The following is a 19,974-nucleotide window of genomic DNA, read 5'->3' on the forward strand; positions in this document are numbered from 1 at the left end:
TAATTTAATTTATTTTGTCCTCGTAATATAACATTAGAATTTATATGTCGCAATGTATCGATTGGATCTAAATTATATCGAGGTTTCAGCATCTATCTCGAAATATCCCAATTAATCTCATGTCAAAAATAGGTATATTAATGTTATTCCATAAATTTTGGATAGTATAATCATGTGTACCAATTATGAGTTTTCCATTGATTACTAATTCATCAATTTTATTTGACCTAAATCATTAATCAAAATATTTAAACTAAAATTAATAATTATATATTTATCAAACATTTATAAGTCAATCTTAGTCTTATCTATTTTGGACGTGAGACTAATCATGTTGTTATAATGATGATTACTTTTGATAGCTGTAGGAGTTTTACAATGCAAAGCATGCAAATAGGAAATAGAAAAAGCTTAAAGGGATTGGATGCAAAATATTTGGATCTGTTTAGAGGTAATAACAAAGATAAGAGTAACAAAGTTCTTGTTTTTGGATAGCAATAGTAGTAGCTTAAATATCCCAAATTGGTAGAGAATGGTCCAAGTAGAGACATATTTGGGAGTTTCTCTAGCAAATTCTTACAATATCACAAGACAATAATTGCAGGTGCATGTGACGAATTACTGTGTCGAAGGCACAGGATGTGAAGTTCTACATGTATGTGAGCTGCAACATACAGATTCATAGTGGTGTACATATGTATATGTTGGATATCCCATATATGGTTCCAAGGTGTGTAACTCCATGATGCAATAAGCTCTAAGTAGAACCAATGGAAGGAAAAGAGAGGAGTTCATAGATGTTCATGAAAAATCCACCTTTGAATCAAAGCCAAGCATTGCTTTGGCCTGTACTCTGGAGCTGTGTGACCACCACCCTACACAAAATAAATATATAAATCACCAAAAAATAAAGAGCAAGACGGATATGCATGCAACATAACCTCCCTATTTATCTTAAATTTGTTCTCCTAGCCCAAAAAACAAAAAAATTATGGTTTTGATTAACTCGCCTTCACAGTAGCAAATGTCAAATTGTTGGCATATTTCATTGTATACCTAGTAAACAAAGATCATGGTAATCAGAATGAGAATGTAGCGGTATTGTTATAGGAGAAATCTTTGAACCACAACATCTTTGACACTGTCACAAAGCTCACCCAGCAACTTGGCCTTCTACATGCCAAGATCTCCAATCATCCACAAGCGAGAAGTTGAGAGATTTTATCCATGCCTTTGTGCCCACAAATGGTATGTAGAGGTCGTGATCACCGCTGTATGTGAAGATGCCACAAGAAACAGTGAGATGCTGTTAAGTGCAACATCACATTTGCATTGATCGGTATCAACACTGTATTAAGTATTACCTGTACACCAAAGCACGGAAGCCTCTGGTTGTAAGGTTGAGATGATACTCTAAGTTACTTTTGAGTCCCTTTGCATATGGCAAATCACTGTTGCACCTCTGCCATTCTTCGACTGTTCCCTGCATCATCATCAATTTTTTAGTCTTATGTTTAAGCAGAAGAATAAGTTATATTGGAGAAATCAGGATAGCGTAAAGCTGCGGCTGCTGCCCAAGATATTTTACTCCTTGTTAAGGGATGAGTACTTAAGTCTATTATTGATAGGGGAAATATTCTCAACCAATAACAGTACGTGGCTGCTTGATTGACATAAATAAGACAAAGCCTGCCCCTTTGGTCCGCCCACGTAGACATAAGTCCAAAAGAGACGGTTTTGGATTGTTCCCTCAAAAAATATTATATATGATATTCCCCTCCTTTTTACCTAGTACAAAAAGCTATCTTCGGCATAATAATCGAGGTAGAAAACCTTTTTACTATTTTCACCCATCCACCTCGGGCCTCACTTGAGTGCCAGAGGGACCAAGTCGGGAAATCCACACCTGAACTCAGTCTTTGTGCAAGTCATCCACATGAGCACATCCACCTCAAGTCAAGAGAATTCCATAGATCCCTTGGTGGCCACCTCATCACTCTTATGCACACGGACCTGAACCACATAAGGTTGAATTGGATGTCACCGATTTTTCTCCTAACAATTACTAAACCCGAAGCTGCTGCCCCTATGAAGTTTATTCCTTTTGCCTGGCTAGGTGCCAAAACTGGATTTTGCATCTATGGACTGCAATGCATTCAAGTTCTACAAGAGAAGCATTCTTTCTGTTTGCAGAATCTACTCTGGCCCAGGTGGCCTTCTTGACTGTCTCTCAACTTGGAAAGTTGTCCATTGTTCCTAAGCAGCTTTCAAGTTTAGCTGTTTGTACTCTGTAGCTATATGGATGCAAATTTGGTTGGGAAGAAACAATTTGGTGTTCACAATAGGACTTGCAGTAATGTCAATTTGCACAGCTCCCGGTCAACTAATCAAGTTTATTACAGAAAGAAGAAATCTTTTTTGTTGCTTAAATTAACCGGGCATGATACTTGCTCCTCTTGTTTTCTTTCTTTTTATCTCTATTCTCTCTTTCCTTTTTCTCTTTTGTAATTCCTACTATGTTTTTTATAATAAAAACTATTAGGTTGTTCCACTAATTTTTTATAATAGATCTTTCTTTTTCTCTGCATCTTCGTTCTCCCTTTTTTTTTAACTTTTGAGAAGCTTTATTCTCCAGTGTGTTATCCTCCTCATGTCCTTACATAGAAATGCAATAATCTTACAGTAATAGCTTCAATGTGGCACATTTTTTTTCCATTCTCATTTTCTATATTTAAAGAACTAATTTACTTCTGGTAATAAAAAAGAATTTCAATCAAGAATGCATTTGAACCAAGCCATTGCTCAATCTTCTGAAACTTTCTTGTTCTCATTATATATATGAAGGGTTTGGAAGAGCATACCTTCTTGATATGGAGAGCCTGTCTCACAGCATTGCTATTTGCCCAATAGTAGGACAGAAAATAAGCATAACCCTGCAATAAGAGATTGTTGATGTGTAAGCAAAAAGGCTTGAAGATATAAGAAAAGCAAAAAAATTATTAGACGTATGGCAGATGTGTGTTCATATGAAGGATGACTATCTACATCCAAGTGATTGCTAATATGTGCAAGCTTTCATCAATGTGAAAAAGCTGTTAGTACATTAATGGGCTGCACAGCACTCTCAAGTGCACAGGCTATGAATGAGTGATAAAACCCTAAGACTTTATTTAAGAAAATAAATAGGGATTTGATCGCTTCGAGGGGATCAACCTCCAAGTTGATCAAAGGCTTTGAGTTATATGTAATTACTTGAGAAAATTAACCAAAGGCATTACATATATATAGAGTGATTAGTCCTTAGCCAACTAGGACTGGGATTTCTAACAAAAATAAAAATAACAATTCCTAATTTGCTATATCAAAGGACTTCTAACATAATTAGGAAAAACTAAATAGGATATTAAAAATTAATATCAAATCCCTAAAATTAAAGACTCCTAAAATTAAGGAATCCTAACAATGAGAGAGAAACAGACTTGAGTTGGAGGACTAGTACTCACTCTGCAGTTTAGCTCAGGAACAGGTGGTGGCTTAAGTAGATCCATATTCTCCTTCAGGGATCTTCTATCTAGAATCATATCCTTTGGCTTTGGTGATGCCAAAGCACATTTTGGTTCCAAAATATGATTCTCATAGATCTCTGAACAAAACTGCCGGCAGAATACACCAATTTAACATAATTTTTGCCATTCAAACAATTAAGGTACATAAAAAACCTCACGTTCTCAAAAGTCTCAAGACACGATGCACATTGCACAGTGGTTGGATTTCGATGGTCTTGCCCTTTGCAACTTCTTTGTATCATCTGAAAAGAAACAATTTGCTGTAAGATGTTTCTCTTGAACATTTACATCTGGCTTGTGCCTAATCAGAGTGAGATTACCTCAAAGACACCATCTGATATAATTCCCACACCATGAGCATAAGGCACTCGAGAATTCTCATCAAAATTTTCACCTGTGACTGGGTTGCCAATTAGGTAACCCTGAAAGTGGCCAAATAAGAGAGTTGTTACTAAAATCTTTTGTTCCTCCTTTCTTTCTGAACAAAAAAGTAAGGACACCATGAAAGGGTATGAAAGCAGCTACAGCAGCAAGACCATATATGTGCAGAATTTGTGAATTAATGAATCTGCTCTCGAGCAAAACCATCATTCAATGTGCAACGAGTAATGGCTATGCTTTCAAAAATTAATTAGGATTCTGTACATTCCCTGAGAAACTAGAAAAGATGATTGAAATGGAAAAGAACATTAATGAATTATGTAAGTTACAGAGTTCTTCTGAAATGAAACCTCATTTAGTTAAAGTTTCATTCAGCGATATATTCATATCCCTTTAAAAGCTAAAACAATGATCAATAAAGAAAAAACAGCAATTTTTGTAGACCAATGCAAAGAAAATTACCTTAAGATTTAGTTGCTTGTTTCCAACTTTGGTACCTGGGTTTTAAGAGGATTGCATCAGTAAAGCATAATTAACTTTCAGACATTCATTCACAGATCACACTTCTACACACTCAGCCACCCACATGCTTACCTGAGCGCTTGCAAACACACATAGAGACATTGTCCTTTAGTTATGTTCTTGTAGGCATACATATATGTCTTCATCGATTGCTCTATGTCCATAACAATGTATTAAATCTTTTACGGTTAAATATCATTTACAAAGTAAGCCAGTTTTACCTTAGAAATTATACCACTGTATACAAGGTTTTGAGACCAATAAATAGATCAACTGTGTGAGATGACAGATACGATAAATTTTATGTAACTATTTAGATCTAGATAGGTATTGGCTAGAGTTTGCTCATCCAAATTAGCAGGAAATCTCTTCACTTTGCTTGACGTGAAAAGATAAAAAGTGAAATGACAACCTATAAAATAAATGATGCATTATTATCTTGTGCTTGGTTTCGATACTTTTTTTAATAATAAATTTGAAATTCCCTTTCATTTTGACAAAAATCTTGTCGCCTCTTGTCTCATCTGTGGATTAGTTTGGTCTAACATGACTTGGAGTTCTCTCACAAATGGACTGATATAACAAAATCTTAAATCTTTCTTTTACTGAAGCTAGTTTTCATCCTAGATGCCTATCCACTTTAGGAAACAGAAGTTATGAGAAGATTGCAGAAAAGCTATTTCAGAGAAGCTATTCAATGGATTTCATTTATTCGAATACCACAGACTTGCCCAAGCTTGTGCTATGAAAACAAACTTCTTATTCCAGAAAAACTGCAGACAAGAAGTTGAATTGAAGTTACCTTCGGATACGAGGTGAGCGACGATGGGAACAATCTTTCCACCATATGAATCTCCGGATATGTAGAGAGGGTTGGAGAGGAACTGTGGGTGATCAATAAACCACTAAACAAAGAATTTGGGGTATAATTGTAAGGCAACACATTTTTTTCTAAAATCTGAATTGTGTTCAGAATACACTCAGGAATCAGGATATGAATCAAATAATTAATCATCTCACCTTTATGAGAAACTTATAAACATGTTCCGACCAAGACATGTCATTGGCATTATAACCTTCGTAACGACGTGAAAATGAGAACCCTGACCCAACCGGAGAGTCTAGAAAGATCATGTTGGCAACCTGAACATGGTTTTGCAGCAAAAAGAGATTTACATAAGTGAATACAGAGAAATGAGTAGTAGCAGAGTACATCACAAAGAAAATAATGATATACAAATCTAGAAACATAAAACAATTCTTCTAAATAAACAAAGACGATAACCATATTCGAAAAGACAAGCAGAATCACATCTGATATACCAAGAAAAGGCATTTCTCACCTTTGTCCAAGAATACGGATGATATACCAAGTTTGGCAAGCTTCCATTGTACTCCGCAGGTACAAACTTCAGAGGACCTATGTTGGACACATGATGAACTTATCACACGTATCTATCTTTCAACAAGTTGCAGCCTGAACTTAGTAACAATACAATAAAAGGTGGCATAAAATGCTAAAATATGGTGAGAACAATGGGAAATATAAATAGGACGACTTAGAACAATGATGAAATGTTATCTGAAAATATGGCCTCGATAATGCTTTTCATATGAACATATAGCTCTCCGAGTTAAAAGAATAGAACTCAGATATTAAGGGTTTAGGGGTTAACATGGGACTTATCACACTAGCGTTTCACCTTTCTTCCTTCGTTCCGACCATCCATGGTGATGCGTAAGCTTAATCGATCCTCTCAATCTGTTAAGTTTAGCCTAATTGGTGCCAAATTCTTTTTTGAAGATCTATTATCTGACCCTGTTCATGAGAATAATGAATGATGAACAACCGCAATGAACATGTCACATTGATTCGTCCAGTAAATGTCCATTTATTTCGTTCAGCTCTGAGAAGGTGGAGGTAAAGAGGAGAACTTGTGAGATGAGGCTACGAAACGTCAGACGCACCAACTTCGAAGACCAATCCACTCAGGGCAGAGCACCTGGGGCCGCCGTTGAGCCAAAGGAGGAGGGGGTCCTCGCTCGGCCGGCCCTCCGACGGGATGAAGTAGTAGAAGAGCTCCGCGCCGTTCACCTCGTCCACTTCCACGTACCTACAGCAGCAAGAAGCAGCACAGCATTCATGGAGACCGATCGCATACAGCTACGTGCGGGTGAGGAAGAGGCAGATAAGAGAGTCGGTCGTACCCTGTCTCCAAATGGAAGGGAAGGGGGCCGCGGAATCCGGGCAGGTGGGTGACGGTGGAAGCGGAGAGAGCAGGCGAGGGCGCAGAGTGGACCACGGAGAGGAGGAAGAGGAACAGTTGTGCAACCGCAATCCATGTTGGTTGTGGCTCACGGGATCGATGGCCGAGGCGGGCAGAGCTCGCCATTCTTCCGGACTGATTTGCTCAAAGCGGCCAACACCATGGCGATATATAGGCCCTGGACATGTGGCGCGGGACCCGTTCGTGACCCACCTACGTGTGTCCACCTCAAAACGTGCAAAAGACCACGTCCGTTCGTGGCCGAAGCTAATCCACATGACGTGGGTGCTCTCCATCCACCTCGCTCGTCCACAGGGAATTGAAACCTGCGGCCTTCCTTGCTCGTGCAATCTTAACTCCAACCATGGCAGTCACTCCCCTGTCTTAGCAAGCTGACAGTTCCATTACCCCATTCATGGCTCTCAAAATTGGAGCTCTGTCTACAATGAACAGGCAATTTCCCAGCTCTGCTGCAGCTTCACTTGTTCTTCCAAGACCTGTCACCAAGTCAGCGCACAGAAATGACATCGGAAGAAGAGGGCTATTGACCTTGCTCATATCCACAGCAACTGTTCCTGAAGCCACAGATCCAAAGAAGGCTCTTCTCCAAGGTATCACTCATGCTTGTTTGCATCTATCTTTCAAGCTCTCACTGATCCATTGTGTCTGTTGCCAGAGTACCTGAAGAGATCCAAGGAGAACAAGGCCAAGAATGACAAAGAGGTTATCATTTTCATCCCTTGCTTACACACTGCAAACAAGCTTTTAGGTTTCAGAAATCTATGAGCTGGGAGTTGATAGGTTTCCGTTTTCTCAGAGGCTGGATGACTACTACAAGAGGAACTACAAGGATTACTTCGAGTTCATAGAAGGTTCATTGAAAGACAAGAACGAGGAGCTGTTATCTGAGTCAGAGAAAGACATAATCAAGTGGCTTCAGAAGAACAGGAAATGAAATGCTGGTTAATCAGTATCAGTGATGCAAACTCTGAATTCAATGGTTAAATTCCTTGCAACGTATGCTAATTATAATGAACGCCTACTCTTGTACTGTGCATTTAGTCGATGATCAGAATGCAGTGATTTTTCCTGAACTATATGTTAAATTACTTCAATATAAACAGATGATTCCTTCCTCTTTAAGTATTTGAACCACTAAATCATGTGTGTGTCATGTGGATTGGTCAAATCCATCTCAGTTTTGTGACCCCAAATCTGATTCATTGAGATCTGTTCATGTATTCTTTGTTTATTGAACCCCAATTGTGGGTTCATTGACACTCTGATCATTGATGTAACTAAGTAGAGGAGAGGAGTCTGTCAGATGAAGACGCAGAGAAGAGTGTTCTCTTAAAGGTTTGTGTAAGTGCAAGTGTTGCATATTAGATCGAGTCATTAGTGTTTGGCTTTGACTTCTATGTTGGCAGATATTATAAGTCAAAGTATGCTATCAGTGTTTGGCTTTGACTTACAGAATGTGGCCTTAGAGTGAATTGCAAGTCAAAATTAGAATTTGACGTCGGATTTGTCTCTCGTGTCACACGTTGGATTTGTGTCGAGCTGATACTTAGGAAGGATAAAAAGCCTCGGCAGTCGAAGTCGACTTTGCACCCAAATCACTTCACCTCCTCCGTTCTTCTCGGGCTGATCATGTTGGAGATGTGACATTAAATGACTTCAAATGCAACAACACCATATAATAATGCCACTCCATTTTTCTTCCTTCGCATGCCCACAGTTCACATCGATTGTGTGCCATTAACCCACCCACACTTCTTCTTCTTCTTCAAACCACATATAGTATATACAAATGATCTCTCTCTGTGATGCCGTGTTGATCTCTTGCACCTCTTCTTTAATCGAGTCACTGTGCCACTGGATCCAACCTTGCCGAGCTCCCTCCTCATTTCACCTCGATGAAGAACAGCAGCAGCCGCCCAACTCAAAGCTCCATGGAGATCCAGATCCATTGCCCCGCCCCTGCAACGAAGCTGCCGCGCAAGGTCTGTGCACCCGAGGAAGTCACCCTCCTGCTCAGGATCTTAGCTCTACTGCTTCTTCTCCTCGTCGTCATGTCCATCGCTACCACCTCCATGGACGACGAGCGGTTGCGGTCCTGGAGGTTCAGACCGCGCGAGGACGACGACGACTCCATGGCTTATCAGCCACCGGCCGACCTGATGCACAACATGAGCGACGGTGAGCTGTTCCAGCGTGCAATGGACGTCAGCCAGTTGAGCCGGCACCGTCTCGGAATGGTTCCCAAGATCGCCTTCATGTTCTTGACCAAGGGAGCTTTGCCGCTGTCGCCGCTCTGGGAGAAGTATTTTGCCGGTCACAGTGGACTCTACTCCATCTACATACATCCCCGTCCGTCGTATCACGCCGACAACGCGTCGAGTTCCGTGTTCTACAGGCGGCAGATCCCGAGTAAGGTATCGAATCCTTCGATGACCAGTGGCTTCCCCTGTTCATGTCCTCGTCATGTTAACGATCTCAGCGTCCAATCTGCAGGTGGTGAACTGGGGGAGTCTGTCCCTGGTGGACGCTGAGAGACGACTCCTCGCGAACGCGTTGCTCGACCTCTCGAACGAGCGATTCGTGCTGCTGTCGGAGTCCTGCATCCCGCTCTTCAACTTCAGCTTCACCTACCAGCACCTGATGAGCTCCAGGTACAGCTTCGTGGACGCCTTCGACGAGCCCGGCCCGGCGGCAAGGGGGCGATACCAGCCGAAGCTGGCGCCGGAGATCAACGTGACGGAGTGGCGCAAGGGCGCGCAGTGGTTCGAAGCGAGCCGCCAGGTGGCCGTGATCGTCGTCAACGAGACCCACTACTACGCCAAGTTCGACGAGCTCCGCGACGTGATGTACCTCCAGGACGAGCACTACATACCCACCATCCTCACCATTAAGGCGCCACATCTCATCGCCAATCGAACGCTGACATGGGCGTACTGGACCGGAGGACCGCATCCGGAAACTTTCGGGAAGGATGACGTGAGCGATGGGTTCCTGAGGAAGATAAACCAGGAGAAGAATTGTTCCTACAATGACCAGCCATCGACAGTCTGCTACCTGTTCGCCAGGAAGTTTGCTCCCAGTGCACTGGAGCCTCTGCTGAAGCTGGCACCCACTTCTCTTGGGTTTGGGTAGAGCGAAGACATGATGATGATGATGATGCCCAAGTTACAGAGCATTGGGAAAGAGGATGAGATTGAGAGATCACAACATCGAGGCATGAACAGATGAACATGATCATCGACAAATGTAACCACCAAACTCAGAAATTTCTAATAATAATATTTATACACTGTGCATTACTCTTGACAAGGCCACGAATCCAACTCCTCATGAAGAACATGCATTCCAAGTCCTGTTCTGGTTCAAGAACTTTGCTCCTGGAAGACGGAAGGAGTCTTAATGAAACAGGAACCTTGTTCGTCATGGAGAATTAAGGTCAATACTACTCATGGAAGAGCTACAGCACCAAATGAACCGAAATGGAAAACTGGCCACAGCTCAGATTACATCGCCACTGGCTTCTTCTTCTTCTTCTTCTTCTTCTTCTTCGCTTCTTTGCACAGCAGACAAAAACCTTGTCGAAGTTAAAGCAGACGCCTGTGGATTTAACGGAGACAGTGCTCGAAGCCCAAACAAAGTTGACCGGCCGCCAACCGCGGCTCCTTGTCGACTGCTCTCCTCCGTTGCGTTCTAGGCTTCTGCGCTGCTCGTCTTGCACTCGAGACAACGAGTCATTGACAATGACATGCACAGTGATGCTTCTCCAAGGAATACATTGGGATTTCCCTCTGGTAACGAGCGCACCATTCGATGCTTCGGTCAAGTGGGAGACTAAGCGTAGAGAGAGGGAGTGGAGACGAACCTAACGCATTAGTTCTTCTGGGGACTTTACTGTGAGAAAATTAAAAGTGATGGCCTTTTTATAGGGCTGGGAAGAATGTAAAACATCAACAAAGGAGCTTCACAATTGTTGAAAGACCACTAAAATCTCTCCAGCCGGCAGCTCATGCGTTGCATCCGAGAAGGATTTAGACGCACATGGGAGGGTCTATAAAGGCTTCGAAGAAGAAGAAGAAGAAGAAGAAAAATGCGATGGAGTAATATAGTCAATGCAGTCAATATGTTTAATGCATGCCAGTGACTTTTTTTATTATTATTTTATTATTATTTTTATATCTTATCATAATAGATTGCAGTAGTGTTGTGGGTCCCATTTTGTTGTTGACAGTACTTTTGTTTTGTATTTTTTATTATTTAACACGTGTTGTCATAGGCAAAGCGAAATATGTATAATATGATCAAAAACTTTTTTTTTTTTTTTTTACATGTGCATTTCTACGCGACTTTACATGCAAAGAACTATCTTAGATCCTTTAACAAACATTTGATATGCGTGAGAGATATAGTAGAGCTACATTACAAGTACGTGATCATTTAAGGAAATAAGTATAGAGACGTATGAAACAAAGTCATAGTAAAACGAGCATTTGAGATTTATACTCAAATGAGTTAAGAAGGAAAAATATATATGCATATAAAGGTTAGATAATTAAATTTGAGCTATGATTTTTTATATCATCGATCGAATTTGACATTATTGGATGCAAGCGAGAGTGATTGATAAAGGATAAGATTATACGAGTTTGAGAATGGTTGATGATCAACCGAAAGAGTTCTTGTAAGGATTTATAGAGATGATGACTCAGTGCCTTGGTTGCATTAGTATTTACAACTTGCAAATTTCATATTTATATTTTACAATACTTATAAATGTTTATTTAAATATATTTTTATATAGAGGATAAATAATGAAAACGGGATTCATGGCTTTCTCCGAGTCACATCGAGTAAAAGATCTCTCAATTAAGTGCACTAATTCCAACCTAAGTTGACTCCATCTCATCTCTATCTCCAGATATATGTCGCATTGGATCGATCTGAACCCTAGCTTGGACCCAACCTTCGTCCTCCCTCACCACTCCACAATGCAGAGCGGCAGCAGCTCAGCTCATGTCTGCATGGAGGATGGAGTCCGTTTCTTGGACCTCGGAAGGAAGCAGTCAAGAGTTTGCTCATCGGAGGAAGTCACCGTCGTGGTGAAGGTCTTCGCCGTGCTGCTTCTCCTCGTCGTCATCGTCTCTGTTCTCGGCACCTACGCCGGCCAGCAGCTGTGGTCTTGGAACCCCGCCATGGGAGAAGAAGAAGACTCCATGGTTTCCAAGCCTCCGATCAACCTGACACACTGCATGAGCGACGACGAGCTCTTCCGGCGTGCAGTGAATGTGAGCAAGATGGGCAGGTATCGTCGTTCCAGGGTGAGTACTCCCAAGATCGCCTTCATGTTCCTGGCTCGAGGAGGTTTGCCACTGTCTGCCCTCTGGGAGAAGTATTTCGAAAGCCACCGTGAACTCTACTCCATCTACGTCCATTCCCATCCGTCGTATCAGCCCGACTACCCCTCGAGTTCGGTGTTCTACGAGAGGCAGATCCCAAGCCAGGTACGTACAACGAGTCCTCTGTTTCCCAAATGCTTCGACTCCTAATCATCGTCTTCCTCGTAAAGATCTCGGCTTTTGCAGGTGTTAGCCTGGGGTGGTTTGTCCATGGTCGACGCTGAAAGAAGACTCCTGGCAAACGCATTGCTCGACGTCTCCAACCAACGCTTCGTTCTGCTGTCGGAGACATGCATCCCTCTGTTCGAGTTCAGCTTCACCTACCGCTACCTGATGCGATCCAAGTACAGCTTCGTGGAGACCTTCGATGATCCGGGCCCCGGCGCCAGGGGGAGATACGACCCGAAGCTGCAGCCCGAGATAAGCATCCAACAATGGCGTAAGGGCACGCAGTGGTTCGAGATGAGCCGCCAGGTCGCCGTTGTCATCGTCAACGAGACTGCATGCTACGCGAGGTTCCATGAGCTTGGCGGGGGCGCGATCGTTCCGGATGAGCACTACATTCCTACGGTGCTCACCATTACAGCACCCCATCTTATAGCTAACAGAAGCCTTACTTGGACGATGTGGAAGAAGGATCACCAAGGTCACCCTGCAACCTTTGGGAAGGATGACATGAACGGGACGTTCCCGGAGCAGATCAACCGGGATCGGAACTGCTCATACAATGACCGGCCATCTGCTATCTGCTTCCTGTTTGCCAGGAAGTTCGCTACCAGTGCGTTAGAGCCATTGCTAGAGTTGGCATCAGCTTATTCTGGATCCGTTAGGTCGAGGACTGATGCAGAAGACTCAAAGTCCTGAGGACTTCATGGCCATCAGCTCAGCTCGAGGGGAGGGAGATGAACTGTCCAAGCTATTGTTCTGATTAATATATGAATTTACTGTTCATCCCCAGCAATATAATCTGCTTCTTTCGTAAAATTTACTTTATTAGTAATATTTCTAATAAATTTGGATCGGTAACGACAGAAAGGAATCGTTTGTTTGAGTATGCACAGTAAATATTAATAGGTCTTTGTATTCTTATCAGTTTAAGGAGAAATCGATGGTTCTTTCTTAGTTCTTTCTCACGTCGTCAACTTTGCATGTGCTTATCTGTGTTCTGCAGCGACTTGTAATCTACAATCTATAGGCTGTAGATTCTCATTCTTTATCTACAAGATCTTGACTTAGAGTTCGACAAAGGAATCGAAATCAATTCAGCTATCCGGCAGAAACTAAATCAAGCTGAATTCTATATCTGTGGAACAATTAATACTGCAGCAGCGGCCGGATGGTTCTTCTTCGTCTCCCGAGGTCGTCGTTTGCGCACTTCACGAAACAATTAATACTTCCTAGGATCACATCTCCTTCAGCTCTTTTTCTTGATCCATGTGTTCCATGTGGACCTCGGGCCATTAAACCTCCATAGATCATGACGACTTTGGCCTTCGAGTCAAGTCCTCCTGTTACTTCTATGATCCGGTAATCACGTTCTTGATGCGGCGAGGCCTCCCAAGTCAACTCCGATCCCTCTAGTTCTGCTGTATAACGAGGCACTACGCTGATCGACTGCTTCCCCACCCTCCACGATGAAGGAGACCAGTCGCTTCGATCTCAGGCGGATGCAGTCCAGCGTTTGCTCCTCGGACGATGTTGCGGTGCTGGTGAGGGTCTTAGCGGTGCTGCTGCTTCTGGTCGTCGCGGTCTCCGTCGTGAGCACGTCGACGGAGCAGAAGCTGTGGGCTTGGAGCGTCAGCTCGGAGGAGGAGATCAGCTACCGGCCTCCCACCAGTCTGATGCACAACATGAGCGACGAGCAGCTGTTCGAGCATGCGTTGAGGGTGAGCAAGCTGAGCAAGTATCGATCGAGGGGGACGCCCAAGGTTGCGTTCATGTTCTTGGCGGAAGAACGCATCTCTCTGACGCCTCTCTGGGACAGGTATTTTAGAGGATATCAAGGGCTCTACTCGACCTACATCCACAGTTCGCAGGGCGACTATGCAGTGAATTCAGTGTTCTACAAGAGGCAGATCCCCAGCACGGCGTCCGACAGCAAAAGCTTCTCCACGATAGACGCCGCGAGACGACTCCTGGCGAACGCACTGCTCGATCTCTCGAACGAGCGCTTCGTCCTGCTGTCGCCCGCCTGCATCCCGCTCTTCAACTTCAGCTTCACCTACAAGTACCTGATGAGCTCCAAGTACAGCTTCGTGGAGGCCTTCGACATGCCCGGCCCCGGCGCGAGGGGCCGCTACACCCCCAAACTCGCACCCGAGGTCGGCCTCTCGCAGTGGCGCAAGGGCACGCAGTGGCTGGAGGTGAGCCGCCGGGTGGCCCTCGTCGTCGTCAACGACACCACCGTGTACCCCAAGTTCGATCGACTCCGCAGTGAGATGATCGTGCAGCACGAGCACTACTTCCCTACCGTGCTCACGGTCAAGGCCGCCCACATCATAGCTAACAGAAGCATAACATGGGAGCTGTGGAGAAGCGGGCAGTTCGAGCCGGTGACGTTCGGGATGGAGGATACCACAGAGCAACTCCTGCGGAAGATCAATGAGGAGCACGAGTGCTCCCACAATGACAAGCCGACGGCAGTCTGCTTCCTCTTCGCCCGGAGGTTTGCTCCAAGTGCTTTGTGGCCTCTGCTGAAACTGGCACCCACTTCCCTTGGATTTGGTTCTCGTGAAACTTATTGATGTTGTTGCCATTAGAGTTCATATCAATCTTCACGAATAAACCCAGAATGTTCAGAAATTGAGTTTTCTTTGCCTGATCTGCTGACCTGAAACAAATCTTTCTGCTCTACTTGTGTAATTGGCTGCTTCAGCACATTGTTTTGAGAAGCCTTTGCATCACCTATAACACAACCTTTGTATCAGACTCTGCCCGCTTCATATATCCACATGCTCTGTTCTGACTCTTATCGTCCACAGATCTGATGCTTTCAGGGCATGAAAGTTTCAGCACCAACTGCAGATATGCTCTACAGATAAGCTATAAACTTTTGCCAATGATTGACTATACTTCCTCTGGTTTATGATATAGTGTCTGATTGAGCTTTGATATAATCAGTAGGATATAAAAGAAGAGTTACTATGTTTAGGGGAAGGTATGTGTAGATAGATTCTATGGTCAGGAACTAATCAGAGAACTAAGAAAAATCATATTGAGTTTGTCATGTCTCACATAAAGTGATTTTTGAGATCACAAGGTCAACAAATGAGTAGGAGAACAGATTACTGGTACAGATGCAAAGTGATGAGGGCAATAATGGCGATGGGACACGGGTTAACGTCGGCTGCGCCCGGATGACGCCTCGCGCCCGATCAAAACAGACCGGAACACCGACCGAGGCACATTAACATCCTGCGCGAGCTCGGTCCTTCACGCCACACCAACACCGGTGTCAGACGTTACCAGGAGTACGATCCTGCTTCCTACAAGCGGGCACATCAGGCAATGATAACCTTCCCTATAAAAACCCTTACGCTCAGAAAAAGTGGGAGGAGGGAGAAGAGGAGAGAAAAAACCCCCTAAGACTATCCATTGTCTTGATCGTCAGAGGGATCGGGTCGAGCCTCCCGACCCGACCTGTGTGCAGGGACGAAGACGGAGCACCTCCCACAGCGTGCCCAGGCGAGGAGTTCCCTTCCAAAGGAAATGGCTGTCTCGTCGCGATCGGACCACCGCAGCCGGTCACCTCAACAGTCTCAAGGGTCGCTCATGAAGATCCCCAATCATTCGGATCCGAACCCAACCATGGTGGCCCCGAGGCCACGGCTTAAGGTTGTTGACACCAACACAAAGTACTCAAAATATTGTGTGTAATCTTGTCAAAACATATACCAGCTGTGTAAAATTTCATAGAAGTTAAGTTTGCAAATGAACTTATTTGTTCCAAGGATAACACAATTTGGTTAGTAAAAGAAACCAGTTCAAGTTCATATTTCAAGTCTTGATCAAACATGAATCATGTTTTGGATAGAAATGCACAACTACTTGCTTACTCAACATGGAAAATCAACTTCAGAATTTGCCACTGCATTTCATCAGACCTTTTAAAATCTGAATAAAATCATATATTGATATGACAGACCAAGATCACCAGGACAATACAATATTTGAAGAGTTAAAGATGCAGGAAAGGGCCCCTAATTTCTTAGATTAAAATGATGCAATAACCACAAGGTAGATATTAAAGTTCAAGACATGAGACTTGTGGGTTATAACCAAATTTAATCCAGGCCAAAGAGGGGGGTGTTGAATAGTTTTCAACCAGCAATTGTCCTCACTATCTGCAACATTGCCCAAGCACAATTACCACAATCTAATCTTCATAGAGGAGTCCATTTTTGTTTTGTTGAGTTCAGTAATTGTAGTGGCCTAGACAGGACACCTTAAATGATCACAGTAAAGACATACAAAAAATGTTATCAATCAATGACTCAGCTTAAGTAGGCATCAGACTTGAAATTAATCATGTACCAAGTAGTTTGGATATTCTTTGTTGTTCCTTGAGGAAGGATATTTTGGTGAAACTTGTTGCACCAACAAAATCCTCACCATGTACCATAATAACTATAACAAATAGATAATTTGTGAGAACACAAACTCTATGAGAAGCTAAGCAATTGGTTTCTCTATCATCACAAACATCTCAACTGTGTCATCTTTATGGAATGAACAAGAACAGATTCTCCACACAATCAGAAACCAGACCCCACTTGCAGCATGTAAAGAATGTGTAGTCTGTCACAACATGAAAACTAAAAGGACTCTCTCTCTCTCTCTGTGTCCAAACTATTACAGGCCTCAAACCTGGCTATGTTTTCTGACAGACACAAACTGCACCAATACCACAACCTGAAGTCACTCTTTCCAATCTCTGCCTCATCATCCCCACTGCTAATTTCACTCCCATCTATCAAGCAAAAGCTAGTGACAGTTACAGGTTTCTTAAGGGAGAAAATCCAGAAGAACATCTTTTGACCTAATCTTTGCCCACATTTAAGAGTCATGGACCACCTGACATCAAAACTATTACCAAATAGAAGAGAAAATTAAGTGTAGCAGATGGGTAGTCCTAGCAACTCTACAATGTGGCCCAGGTGACACAGAGTAACAGATGCAAGGTCTCCACCTATTGGAACTTGTCCTTGACCCCAATCCACAAGGCCAACAATTGCCTCTCATGATAACCCACTTATGGCAGTTGCAAGCAAGAAAGACTATGTTTGTCAGATAAAATATCAAACACCATATTTCTTTCTTCATGACTGCATCACAGAGATGCCTTTCCACCTCGAACACTTGGAAAAAATAAGAACATAGCTGCTTTCAGATGTCATTGTCCACATCTTTCTTTGCAGAACCAACAAAGTCCACTTACCCTAAATTAACTGAAAAGGACTTGCAAGATAAACCTATAGTACATTATCTCAGACTTGGTTTAAATATCAAACTCTTCACACCTACCCACTTATTCCACTTCTAATCTATGGTAATACATGTTGATTGCCCAAACTACATACTCTCACCAAACATGCACTACAAAGCAATTCAAGCTCATTTTAGCTTTCTCTGAGACCTCAACGAGAACATTTGAATTGCGGTGCCCTTAAACAAGCTTCTCAGTGCCTAAAGAAGACAACCTAACATAAGGAAGAAGAACCCAAAGCATCAAAGAACTCAGGCTAACATATGCTACAGTAAAAGGTACAACCAAACAGAGACTTCAGCAGTACGTCGTCACAAAACAAGCAAAAGAATTTAATTGTTAAATCGATCTCCTGTGGACACTGATGCAATAGACCCCCATGGTCCACAGAAGAGAACAATTCATACCAACTATAGGAACAGGAGCATGCATCAGTATCCAAAAAATAAATGCTATGTCTACATTAAACTGTTCATACATATCTTGCATTTTGATGTATTCGTTTCTTGAAATGACATATCTTGATGATGATTCAAACATTTCCGCGGACTGAATCCATTAGCTTTTCGAGTGGATTCAAACAAGTGATCAGCTTCAATGGAATGATGATTCTTCCATTAATTCGAACAGAATAGTAAAAGATGCCACCTTTGACCCTTCTGCTTCCCCTTTTACCGTGGAAATTGGAACAGAGGTTTACCACTGGATTCCCTCTGGGACGGGCTCCGCCAAAATCCCGCGCCGTAGAAGTTTGCCAACATCACCTTCTCCAATTCCAATATCTCCTCTGACGGCGACTTTGTCGGCCACGCTTCCTTGTTTCCGGCCGTCGCCAGGAGAGCCGCGCGGCGAATGCTGACGTCGTCGTGGTTCAAGGCACCGACTTTGGGTCGCGAGACCGCGGCTTTCTTACGGGACCTGTTCCTGATCCGCCGCAGCGCCTTACGGACGAGCCCCGCCGGCAGCTTCACCACCACGACCACGAGGAGGTTCACAAGGCCGCATGGGCAGCAACAACAGACGGCCGCGCACTCCGCCGCCGTCTCCCCAGCCATCTCCGCAAACCTTGCTCGTCTCCTCCCGGGTTCCTTGAGGACCACGGTCTTGCTGCCACTGCCAGTCAAGGAAGCGGCGGATGCCGGTTCCTCCGGAGGCAGGGGAGTCTGGGGCCTCTTCCACACCATCCTCCCCTCCCTTAAGTGCGATCGGCGGCCTAATCTCAGAAGCCGAACGATCTCATGGCGGTCAAACTTTCAAAATTTTGGCTTCTCCTCTTCTCTTCTCCGACACCGAACCGCGGGCGCTTTGATCGGGTGGATGCGGAAAGAAGAGGAGCGTCAAAGGACGAAGGCCTCCATTTCTCTCCGGGTGCTCGACTGTGGTCAGGCGTCTCTGCAAGGCGTTGAACTATGGCTCCAGCGAGGGGACGTATAGGCTTCCCGGCGAAGTCGTCCGATCGATCTCTCTTCTTGCTTCACTCCCATGAAGGAATCAGAACGCGAAACGCTGCGACGGCGAAGAGAGAAGGCGAAGGGGTTTTGGTAACCGAGACAATAAGATGTTCCGCCGGTGTAGGATTAGTTTCATTAATCGTCGGATAATTAGTACACACGTTGTCTTCAATAATCGTAAAGTCACTATGATTCATCTGTAGTTTCTTATCCGCGAGGTAGTGAACCTCATAATAAATAGAAATATAGGAATGGACACTTCAACTATTACCTGGAAAAATACTTGTCTTTTAATTAGTTAAACTAGTGGAGCCCAGAATGACCCATGCTGGGTGTCATTAGGGTGTACGGTGGCTGGTGACGCGGAAATTTCTCGGACACGTGCGCGGTTATCACGGAGAGGTAGTTACGGTGGGGGAACGTCCAACCGCCCCCCTTCCAGGAGTAACGGCCCGTGGAAGGGGAAACGGGTTTCTCCCTGGTCCAGCCCGGCTGCCAGAAATAGAACGGAGATGCCGAAGCTTCTCCGCTGTCTTGGTCGCCAAGACGAGCGGCGGCAGAGAGTTCGCCGAAAGTAGGTTTACGCTACCAAATGAGGCTGTGTTGCTCGTGATTCGTTGTCTTCTCTTCAGCAATCAGGAATGGCCGGAGTTTAGTGTATTCGTTGTGTTGTGTGCAGATAGGTGGTGGAATGTATCTGTAACTAAGAACACTACTCTTCTCATGATTCATGTACATGTTGCTCAGATCGTGGCAAAGAGCCTCTTGTCATGTTCTTGTTGGGAATCACTGCGACTTCTACCACTATCTACTTCCTCTTCCTTTTGTTTGGTTCACGGTTTCCTCACCTTCATGCCATCAAATCCCCAAGAAGTGTCTCCTCATTGC

At 43.8% G+C, this 19,974-nt stretch overlaps 6 protein-coding genes across 8 annotated transcripts; 4 read left to right on the top strand and 2 right to left on the bottom strand.

The window, feature by feature from the left end:
- Positions 1-470: 470 nt before the first annotated feature.
- Positions 471-6,888, bottom strand: LOC103975435 (serine carboxypeptidase-like 18). 3 transcript variants are annotated; one of them, XM_009390403.3, is made up of 14 exons: positions 6,678-6,887; positions 6,438-6,583; positions 5,813-5,889; positions 5,490-5,612; positions 5,272-5,374; positions 4,410-4,444; positions 3,887-3,988; positions 3,725-3,808; positions 3,504-3,653; positions 2,862-2,933; positions 1,365-1,483; positions 1,158-1,271; positions 1,011-1,056; positions 471-875 (listed from the first exon to the last, which is right to left on the bottom strand). In XM_009390403.3, the coding sequence occupies exons 1-14, from the start codon at positions 6,860-6,862 to the stop codon at positions 792-794; spliced, it is 1,440 nt and encodes a 479-aa protein (XP_009388678.2). In that variant the 5' UTR covers positions 6,863-6,887; the 3' UTR covers positions 471-791. The 3 variants fall into 3 exon arrangements, with proteins under 3 accessions (XP_009388678.2, XP_065031996.1, XP_018679375.2); XM_065175924.1 differs by having other exon boundaries at positions 585-875; positions 5,272-5,353; positions 6,678-6,888; XM_018823830.2 differs by lacking the exon at positions 1,011-1,056 and having other exon boundaries at positions 585-875.
- A 153-nt stretch (positions 6,889-7,041) lies between these two features.
- Positions 7,042-7,879, top strand: LOC135657139 (uncharacterized). The gene is made up of 3 exons (XM_065175927.1): positions 7,042-7,347; positions 7,413-7,459; positions 7,554-7,879. The coding sequence occupies exons 1-3, from the start codon at positions 7,152-7,154 to the stop codon at positions 7,689-7,691; spliced, it is 381 nt and encodes a 126-aa protein (XP_065031999.1). The 5' UTR covers positions 7,042-7,151; the 3' UTR covers positions 7,692-7,879.
- A 649-nt stretch (positions 7,880-8,528) lies between these two features.
- On the top strand, positions 8,529-10,023 carry LOC135657123 (glycosyltransferase BC10-like). Its single transcript, XM_065175926.1, has 2 exons — positions 8,529-9,171; positions 9,251-10,023. The coding sequence occupies exons 1-2, from the start codon at positions 8,653-8,655 to the stop codon at positions 9,887-9,889; spliced, it is 1,158 nt and encodes a 385-aa protein (XP_065031998.1). The 5' UTR covers positions 8,529-8,652; the 3' UTR covers positions 9,890-10,023.
- A 1,696-nt stretch (positions 10,024-11,719) lies between these two features.
- LOC135672544 (glycosyltransferase BC10-like) lies at positions 11,720-13,143 on the top strand. Its single transcript, XM_065181037.1, has 2 exons — positions 11,720-12,255; positions 12,337-13,143. Exons 1-2 carry the CDS (start codon positions 11,743-11,745, stop codon positions 13,012-13,014), a joined length of 1,191 nt encoding a protein of 396 aa, XP_065037109.1. The 5' UTR covers positions 11,720-11,742; the 3' UTR covers positions 13,015-13,143.
- A 641-nt stretch (positions 13,144-13,784) lies between these two features.
- LOC135672167 (glycosyltransferase BC10-like) lies at positions 13,785-14,894 on the top strand. The gene has a single exon (XM_065180623.1). The coding sequence runs from the start codon at positions 13,785-13,787 to the stop codon at positions 14,892-14,894; it is 1,110 nt and encodes a 369-aa protein (XP_065036695.1).
- Positions 14,895-17,979: 3,085 nt separating this feature from the next.
- LOC135672545 (uncharacterized) lies at positions 17,980-19,124 on the bottom strand. Its single transcript, XM_065181038.1, has one exon. It carries the CDS (start codon positions 18,817-18,819, stop codon positions 18,307-18,309), a length of 513 nt encoding a protein of 170 aa, XP_065037110.1. The 5' UTR covers positions 18,820-19,124; the 3' UTR covers positions 17,980-18,306.
- Positions 19,125-19,974: the final 850 nt, after the last annotated feature.

Source organism: Musa acuminata, chromosome BXJ1-4 (assembly GCF_036884655.1).
Source record: "Musa acuminata AAA Group cultivar baxijiao chromosome BXJ1-4, Cavendish_Baxijiao_AAA, whole genome shotgun sequence".
In the NCBI taxonomy this organism is placed as follows: domain Eukaryota; kingdom Viridiplantae; phylum Streptophyta; class Magnoliopsida; order Zingiberales; family Musaceae; genus Musa; species Musa acuminata.